Raw genomic sequence first — 11,208 nt, forward strand, 5'->3', positions numbered from 1 at the left:
TATAATTAAAATTATAAATTGTAATTAAATTAATAATTGTTAATGGATTAATAGTTAAATAGATGCAATTACTTAGCCTAACATATAACGTGAAAAATACATCGCGCACGATATACTACGCATCATCAGTCTGCTGAGAAATTTTTATAAACTTATAAACTAAAATCATCATACCCCTATTTCTCAAGTAGCACCTGGGTACATGAGTGAGATTCTGACAATGGACACAGAAAGGATTAAATCTGAAAATCCTGATCTAAAAACATTAATATAAATTTGTATGACGGGCTAATGAACTTTGATTTTATGTAATCGTATTTTAATTATATCTTATTTTAATGATTTTACTTTATATTTTACTTTTTATAAACATAATAAATCGTTAAAATTTTAGTATCTTATAAAAAGAATCACTAATTAAAAGAACATTTATTTACTAAAAAATTAATTATAAATACAATTCAATGAAATAATTGATTCAAATCCTAAAAGCGATTCTTTTATCAAAACACATTTCCGAAAATAATAAAAAAAAAATATTAAAAACTTTAGTAGTAGCTTTGATTTAAAGATCTGTCTGTCGCGAAGTCTCTTCTCTGTATATAATATTTAATATATTTTCAGATGAGAAAAATAAAATTATTATTTTGAAAACTAAACAATTAAATTAAAATTTAAAATTTAAAAATTATTTATTATCGCATTATTTTTAAGTATTTTTATATTCATATTTAATTCATACATGAATATTCATATATTTATATATTTAGATGTTTAATATTTGCAAATATTTATATTAAAATACTCTAGAATTTTATGATTAAAATTTACTTATTATATTTATTAACTTGGAAGATTATTAATATTTAAAGACGCGATATACAAGAAGACTAATTCTGATCTAACAAGTAAAATATACAAAAAATAAAAAATATTACTACTCACGAATATAATAAATACCTATTACTGTACTCGTGCAAAATTCCACGTATACAATCTCGTATTCGAGTCATTCGTGTCGATTTGGATTTTTCATTCTACGAGTAACTGGAGAAACCAAAATTCATCAGTAGAATGCATGCAATTAACCTTTAGATGCAAAGAATCTGCATTTCTATCAATGTTGTAGTCTATGGAAGTCATCGTGAAGATCACAAGATATTTTAACAATCATAACAAAAAGTAAAACATTATGATTTACAAATATGATAATAAAAATTGAAATTCTTAAATAAAAACTTGAAATTTAAAAATTGAAATTCTTTATTGAATAGTTCTAATTTACATAAAAAAAAAAGATAATTACTTTTCAATCGTTTTATTTTTTTGAAAAAAATATTAATTCTATATTCATATTATTCATATATTCATATGTTTAATTCATGCTATGCCGTAAACAAATATAAATATGCCATAAAAAAATAAAAATAAAGAAGAAAAAAATAAAAATAAAAAAATAAAAATAAAAATAAAAAAATAAAAATAAAAATAAAAATAAAGAATTATAATGTGTCTATTTATATTGTAATCGAACAAATAATTTTAATTTTTTATTTTAATTTCGCGTATGACTATTATAATTAAATTTATTTACAGTTATATTTAAAATATTATTATGGAATAAACAATGAATCTGTTGATCGCATTATAATAATGCAACAATAATCTGAAAATAAAATTAGATTGAACAGAAAAATAAAAAAAGATTTGCTAAAAAAAATATCATTATTTTTAAAAAATTTATGTTGTTAATCTTCACTTATCACTAGAATTAATAATATGTAACATATTAGAAATATTTCAAAATTTTTGTAAAGTATAAAACATTTATAAGAAATATAGCAAATCATAAATTACAATTTTTTAAATATTCAAAATCTTTTCTATTTTATTTTGATATTTTTAACAATCAATTTGTAATTACAAATTACATCAAAACTATAATGTATCATGTTTTACATGTACTATATACCATTCATTCAAAAAGAAAATACAAAAATATTTACGCTATCTTTTAAATCTTATTTCTCTTTTTTTATTTCTTTATTTTTAAATCGTAAATTGTCATCGTAATGTCTATATTCAAAATTTCCCGTCTAAAATAATTTTAGCAATCAATTACTTATTTACAAAAAAAAAATTAAATTCCTTTTTTATGATCTTTTTTATGATAAATATATATATATATACATATATAAGATTAAACTTATCGTATTAAAACAAAAGAATAATTTCAAATCATATTTTAACTCATAATACAAGCTAGTACTAATTCTAATAATTAAGACGAATAAAAAAAAAATTAAATTATTTTTCAAAGAATTATATTATATAATTATATTATATTCAATAAAAATACAATGAAATAATATAAAAGAATATATAAGAATATATAATATATAATATAAAAGAATATATAATATAAAATATATAATATAAAAGAATAATTATCAAGTAAAAATTACGAAATAGATAAATTATGCATCTAATGCGAAGCATCTAATAGAATTTCGACAATAGAATTGTTGATGTATCGAATTATAAATGGAAAGAAAGAATATTTCAATATTTCGATAAATTAAATGTGACATGAACATAAATAGTCAATTTCTCGGAAAATTAAATTATAAGAAATATTTTAAATATAAAATCAAAACAAATATAAAAATAATTTTAATATACGTAATTGAACGTATAAATAAAACACATTTAAAAAAAATAAATATATATAAAAAAATATATATATAGTATATGTACTTAATTATCTATTATTAATCTAATTATCTATTATTAACTACTATTATTAATTTAGCTACTTCCATCTCTATATATGAAAAGAAACAAAGGAAATTTATAAATTTTTATTAAAAGAAATCTTTTAACATAAATAAAATCTCTCTTACATTTGCCTGAAAGTCATCGGATTATTTATTAATTATTATGATGTCTGTAAAAATTATTATACTTTCAAATCTATCCTGCTTTCGAAATTCCAAACAATAATCGATATATAAAAACATTCAATTCTATATAATAGTAAATAGATACGTACTTACACAAGATTTAATAATCTATAATTAGGCGTAATATAATACTACCAATAAAAATTTTATATAATATATACGTGTAACCACAAAACAGAATCTATTACCACATTTTTCAATTATAGATTGATGACATGCGCATTATGATGCGCACTAATTCATTTTGTCACTAGTCTTTAGCAATTTTTTGATTGGTTGAAGTCTTATTTACTTCAATCGAGCAAAAATTAAAATATAATACATTTTATAGATTTCTATACATTGAAATTTAACAAAAATATCCCGATTATGAAATATTTATATATTTATGAATATTTATATATGGATATAAAAATATTATATACATAATATTAAATTTTATATAAATATAAAAATATAAGTATAAATTATTATATTTTAATGTAAAAATCATCCAAATTAGAAGGACTGAAATATAAGATTAAATATTTAAAATAAAAAAAAGTTTAAACTATATTAAATTAAATTGTTATTAAATTAATAAACTAAGTTAAATTAAAATTATTGAAACATAATGAAAAAATTTAAGACAAACTTTAATTTTTGTTGTTAAATTAAAAAAAAATGTTGAAAAATAAATAAATAGATAATAAAAAATAAATAAAAAAATTTATATTAGAGTATAGAATATATACTTTATATACTTTATATAAAAATTATATAAAATAGAATACAATAAATGTTTATAAGTGCATTTTTTATATTGGTCACAATTTATTGCTTATAACATATATAAATCATTTCAATAAATTATTTACATCATTTATAATAAAAAAATAAAAAATTAAATTTTATTAATAATAAATTATTTTTTATGATCATCTAACAATGAGATTTTAATATTAAAAGTCATATTTTATCCGTTAACATCTATATTATATTCAAAGCAAAATAAAATTAAAATTGTTAATTATTCATTTGAAAGAACACTAATATTTCCAATCACTGCAAAAAATAAGAGTTGGAAAAAAATAAAAAAGCAAAAATAAGAAGATAAATAGAAGCAAAAGAAGAAATAAAAAGTGGCAAAAAAATAAATAAAAATATTAAGAAAATTTAAATCATTACAATTACGAAACAAAGTTCAAGCTTGCTTTAAAATTATAAATAAAAAAATAAAATAAAAAAATAAAATAAATGTATTTAGAAGTAAATTTTAATATGATTGGATATGATGCCTAATATGGAATCATGAAGAATCATGAAGAACTAAAGAAATGATATTTTTTTGAAATGTTTATACTTAAAAAAAATTAATAAATATTTTAATGAAAAAAAATTTATAATAAAATTTATGTATAAAGCTTTAAATATTTAAATATCTCATTTCATCTATGAAATAAAATGAGATTTTTAATAATCATTAATTAATCAAATCATTTAAATAAGAATAAAATATAAATTAGAATTCCAAGAAAAATTATGTTCAGAAACAGAATATGTGAATATAAAACAAATTTTGTTATTATAAAATTTTGAGAATTAATTACATCAAAATAGAAAATTATTCACATAAAATTTCATTTCTTTATATTACTTTATATATTCATGAATTTTAATTGATACGTATATTAAATATTTACAATATTTTTGATTTCATTCGATAGCATTAGAAAATTACTTCAAATCTTTAGACTCTTAAATTATATCATATCATATTAAATCTATTGATACTTTGTATTGATATGGATTCTATGCGTTTTGCGTTATCACATTTTCTTTCTTATTAGCTAATATTTCGTAAATATCGCGTGTATATAAGTTGACTGTCTGAATACCTAACTTAATATGATATTCTTTATCTTTTTACAAAAGAACATTGTAATAGAAGTTTCTAATAGAACGTTTATTTCTTAATATTAATCACTTTACGTAATAACCTTCCTTTGCATGTTTCTAATCTACTACCAGTATAACCAATAATTATTTCTATCGAGCTAGACTATGTAGAAATAGTCTATAGAAAAAATCATTACCGATAAATTGTACTTCATTTATGTTGATTTATTAAATTCCTTTTTCTATTGAAGCAATGCTTCACGAATAATGTCTATGATCATGTAATGAATATTTAATTATCTTTCTTTCTTTTTCTCTTATCTCTATTATCTTTCAAAGAAGTATAACAATTCAAGCTAGCAACAATCTGCACACAATTTTATTCATCAGTGAAATCTTATCTCATTTGTTTCAACAATTTCTTAAAATTATGATAGAGCAAGTAATGTTAAAAAGAGTCATTTACATTACGTGGCTTAGTGTAGCTTTGTGCTTCTGTTGGCCAATTTCTGCTAATAGCAATAGAAATCAAATCATTGTTTTCAGATTTTTACAAATCTTTACTATTATTAGCTCTTGTTTGGGAAGCTTGCCTATGTTTCATTCGATATATTTACACCAAGACGATATCGTCATTGTCGCTAAGTCTATAAGCATAGTGGTAGTTTTTATTCAATTAATTGTTCAAACCACTATATGCGCGATCAAACATGATACTTTACAAGTAAGTTATTATACAATAATAATACAAGATGATATAAAAAGATATATAATAACAGATATAAAGAAAAAAAGGAAAGAAAAAAGAAGAAAATATTAGAATAAAATTGGTCTTATCGGATAATTAATTAATTTAAAAATTAAAATTGAATCGTATGACATAATTAAATTACTATATATTTAAGAATATAAAATTTAAATTCTTATTTATTTCCTATTAATTATTGTATTTAAATTATGTATTATGTACAAATTTATTATTTGCAATAATCTTTTTTTTTAAAATAATATGGAAAATATTATTTATTTATAATTCATCTACTTTTAGAAAATACTAAATGAATAATTAAATGATTAGTTAAAAAAAACTAATAAAATAAAGATTTTTCATTGCATTGATGTAACAATGATTGTTACAAAATATTAAAGTTTATATTATAAAAAATTAGAAATAAATTTATTATTGAAAGTTAATAGTGATTGCTGAATATGATAAATTATATAAAATTTGTTTTATATTTTAATTAATATTTCTTTTATTTTCTAAAAACCCATTAAAAAAATTTAAAAAATTTTAAAAATTCAAAAAATTAAATTAGTTAATGTTAACTTTACTTAATTTATTTTATTTATTATATAAGATGTGAACAATTATTTATTTCAAAATGTAAATCGTTTCTGATTATATTTTAATAATAATCGAATTCAATAGCAATCCCTTTTTATCCGAATTTAGTTAGTTTTACAATAAAATTACTACTACTAAAAAATTAAAATTACTACTAAAATTACTGATACTAAACTATACTATACTAACTACTATATTAAAATTAAATAGTAATACTAAAATATTAAAACCTCTGCAATAAAATACAATGTTAGAAAAAAGAATGATGTGTTATTTATTAATTATCAAATTATCATATACATTCATTTTATAAAATATTTTATTTTTGGATGCAATTATCTTACAAATTATTTTATAAGAAAAACATATAAGTTATATATCTTTTTATATATTATTTGACTTTTCTACAATAATTTTTACAAATTAAAATATCTTAAAAAGAAATATAAAATGATAAAAATATTTTTGAAAAATATAAATATATATATTTATAATCAATATATTTATAAATTACAATATATATATATATATTGTTATATTAAAATATAAAAAATATATCAGAATAATAGATTTAATCTAGTATATTTTAGTAACTTTAATTTTAAATATGTACTTTAAATTTAAAATATATTTCCTTAAAGAAAAATATAATATATTATATATTATCAATATATAATTTTTATATATTGTTTTATATTATATATTATTTCATCTTTATCAGTTTTAATTTAAAAATAATATTAATAAATGCTTTCATTTTTTTAAATTTACGATTAAATGTTAAAAGAAATTTTCACAAATAATATATTATTAAAAAAATAAAAATATATTATTATTATTTAAAAATTTATATTTGCAATATTAAAAAAGTAAATTCACAAATTTATATTATCGATTAATAGAATAAAAATTAATAGAAATTTAATGATTTATGGATGAAAATGATTGTATTTATTATTATATATGTTTTATTATACATATTTTATTATAAATTATTTATCATAAATTAACAGCATATAATCGAAGAAATGATAACCTATATTAAAGAGGCAAAACAATACGAAAAAGAAATAATGCAGAAATATGTAGCAAAATGTTATATCCTTTATGGAAGTGCTATAATAATTTCATACTTAACTACGACAATATTTATATTAGGACCTATATTCTTACCTGTTTCATTACCATTCTATACAGAATTTCCATTAAGCCTTAATAATACGGCAGTATATATTATAATATATTTCCATCAATGTTTCTTTGCTTATCAATGTTCTGCAACTGTGTGCCTAAGCATATTTGGAGCGCTTTTATTATGGTTCGTGGTCATTAGATTTGAATGTTTGATCGCGAAGATACAGAATATTTCAAACAAAGATATGATGGTCATTTGTATAAAAAAACAATTACAAATCAGGAGGTAAAGATAATCAACTTGTTGATTATTTCTTCTTCTTATTATTAATTAATCTTAATAAACTTTAATATTCATATTATAATCTTAATAAACTTGAAATATATTGTTCGTTCTTTTTCAGCAAGTTTTTTCTTTATGCATAACCAACTCTAATTTTTGAATTATTCGCAAAAAAATTTTGGTATTATATTATTGAATTCTTATTATATGTGTATGTCTATACAAAATATCCTAAAAATGGAAACATAAATAATGAACAAATTATAATATTCAATACTATTCAATATTTACAAATTATAATATTCACACTATTCAATTCATATATTATTCTTGAACGCATATATATTAAATAAAATTCAATATAATAGTATTAATTTTTGTAAATAATTCGAAAACTGTCGATCATCAATTGTGTATAAAGAAAAAAGTTGATTAAAACAATATTTTACAATATATTTTAAAGTCATTAAAATCAATAAAGAGAGAACTAATCAATAGGATTAACATTTTATAATGTATAAATTAAATTATTTTTATTTATATTCATTGTAAGCAATTTATTTTTTAGATACGCAAAAGAAATAGCCAATTGTCTCCAGCATATCATTTTTTACACTATAATAGCAACATCATTTAATATGATTCTTGCTGGTATTATACTAATAATGGTAAATTTTATGATATCTTATGTACATAATATTTTTCATAATTCAGTCAATTTATCAATTAATTTTTTTTTTATCGATTTCAATAAATTTAAAATATGTTAAAAATATCATTTTTTTTATATAATCGATTAGCCTTAATTTTCGATTTATTCGCAAAAAAACTTTTAATGATATATTGAATTCTACTTATACATGTGCATTCGTGATAACATGTGATGCATTTATATATAATATATAATATATGTAATATATGTATGTATATATATATATAATACATATATAATACATACATAATACATATATAATTTGATTTTGAGATAATTTTAAATAATACTTTTTGTTACTTTGTAAAAGTATATATTAGGACCTATATAACTAAAAAAATTTTGTTATGACTTTATTAATGAGTTATTAACAAAAAACATTGATCAATCGCGGAAGGCAATTGATCAATCGTGGAAGCCTAGTTGAGCAGTGACAATAGTATTAACTACATATTACTGACTGAGCACGAATAAATTCAAATAACATATCAAAATGTGTTGAATATTATATTTTATTCATTATTTATGATATAATTCGATATAATTTATCAAAAAAAAAAAAAATATTTGTTATATAACAATTATATATATTATATGTTTATGCTTAAAATCAGTTTATGCTTTACTAATCGACTTCTGGAATTCCTTGTATAAACATATAATAAATGCAAATCATGTAATAATGCTTATAGATTTTTGTAAGAAATACCAAAAGTTTTTGTGAATAATTAAAAAATTAAATTTGATGTAAAAAAAAAAATTGTTCAAAATGATTTCTTTCGTAACATATTTTAAATTCATTAATATCGATGGAAAAACTGATTTATCTTATAATGATATAATATAATAATATAATATAATTTGTAACCAGAATCCTCTATTAATTATAAAAATACAGTTTATGATCACATGTTTCACTGCACTCATAGAAGTTTATTTATATGCATGGCCAGCGCAATACATGGATGATATGGTAAAAATCGTTTATATGTAAATTATTATTTATATAAAATATTTACAAAAATTTAGAAATTACATTTAGGTTCAATGTAAATAATTGAAATAATGAATTGAATACATTCATTATTCAGATCGGAATAGAAACATAAATGGACTTGGATAAATTTAAACAGATTCGTATGAGTACAAACAAGATAAGAATATACAAATAAACAACTTGATATTTTCGAATAATATAACGTTCCATGTTGCATTAATATAATTAACATGTGTTAATTATAAGTAACAGTTATTTTAATAATATTATCTTATTATTATCTTATAATTTCCAAAATTAATGCATTTAATTTCTTTCAATGCAATCCAAAAAATTGAACTATCTTGTTTATTAAACTATTTAAATTATTTAAGTATTTATATATCACACGTACCTATTTAACTTGATCCGAGCTCAAAGAAAATAAATTTTTAAAATAGATAAATAGAAATAAATATTTTAATTTTTTTCAATGATATAACATTTTATAAATAAAATTTTCTTTGAAATCTTCTCTGAACACATAAAAAGATAGTATTTTAAATATATGTATTCAAACAAATATTATTTTGAAATTAATATTTTACCGAAATTAATAATATTCTAAATAATAGTATTTTAATTATAAAATATTTTTTTTAAATTTTAACATGTCATTATTTATATTAAGTAGACAAATATAAGTGTATTTATTATATAAATATAGAGAGTGTATATATTCTTAAGACTATTGACTATTCTATCCTATTTGAAAAATCGATTCTAAAAATCAAAACAAATATAAAAATTGACTTATTTATAAACAATATAAGTTTGTATTAAATAAAACGAAATTGAAACAGAATGAGATGGTTATGTAACAAAAACAGTTTCTCTATTTCTATTTTTTTTTCGTTTAATAAATTGCTTATAATAAATAAATATGAATAAATAAATTATCTCATTATTAACATTTAAGATTTTTAAATTTCAAATAAAGTTATTTGTATCATTGAAAAAATGAAAATTAATTAATTTCAAATAAAAAATTTGATTTATTTGTATATTTTATATATTTTTATTCAATATATAATTTATATTTATTTACATGTACATATATGTAATTAATTGAATCATATATACTGAATCATATATATAATTAATTTTCCATAATTTTTAGAGTAAAAATGTTTCAATAAGTGCATATAACTTAAAATGGTATGAACAGACATCAGAAATGCAACAAAACATATTGATTATGCTGATATTTCAAAAACCAATATCTCTTTCCATCAATTTTTTAGTGCCAAAACTTTCTTTGCGCTCTTATTGTGCGGTAAAATTATTTAATTCTTTAAACATTAATTATAAATTAATTAATTAAGAATAATATATAAATGATAAATTAATAATATTTCAATATTTGTCCAATGCCTTCTCTATCTTCACAGCTTTACGAGTTATATTAAAAAATAATTCAATATAAACATATTTGAAATATTATTTTAATTATATAATGGAGTGATTACTTTCAGTGATTATAAAATATAAAATGATAATCATAGGAATAATGTTTATATTTTATATTTATAATATTTATATTATTATATTTATAATATTTATAAAAATTTAAGCAAATATTAGTGTAAACTAATAAAATAAGTTTGAATCATTTTATAAATAGAATTATAATTAAAATCAATGAATAAATCATAAATACAAAATTGTGTTAAAAAACATTATTTTAATTTAATTATAGATTGATTGATATGAAATCTTATATAATAAAAATATTAAATAAAATATTATAATGTATTAATGTTTATTACATATATATAAAAAATACAATAATCTAAATCAAATTAAATGTTATTGATACTTTATATGATATTTCACAAAAAATTTTATGATTTT

The 11,208-nt window shown here is 18.1% G+C and overlaps 1 protein-coding gene across 1 annotated transcript; it reads left to right on the forward strand.

The window, feature by feature from the left end:
• Positions 1–5,207: 5,207 nt before the first annotated feature.
• Positions 5,208–11,062, forward strand: LOC102677214 (odorant receptor 67a-like). The gene is made up of 6 exons (XM_031511709.1): positions 5,208–5,565; positions 7,203–7,609; positions 8,175–8,274; positions 9,190–9,291; positions 10,475–10,630; positions 11,054–11,062. Exons 1-6 carry the CDS (start codon positions 5,272–5,274, stop codon positions 11,060–11,062), a joined length of 1,068 nt encoding a protein of 355 aa, XP_031367569.1. The 5' UTR covers positions 5,208–5,271.
• The last annotated feature ends 146 nt before the right edge of the window (positions 11,063–11,208 follow it).

Source organism: Apis dorsata, unplaced genomic scaffold (assembly GCF_000469605.1).
Source record: "Apis dorsata unplaced genomic scaffold, Apis dorsata 1.3 scaffold_342, whole genome shotgun sequence".
NCBI classification, from domain to species: domain Eukaryota; kingdom Metazoa; phylum Arthropoda; class Insecta; order Hymenoptera; family Apidae; genus Apis; species Apis dorsata.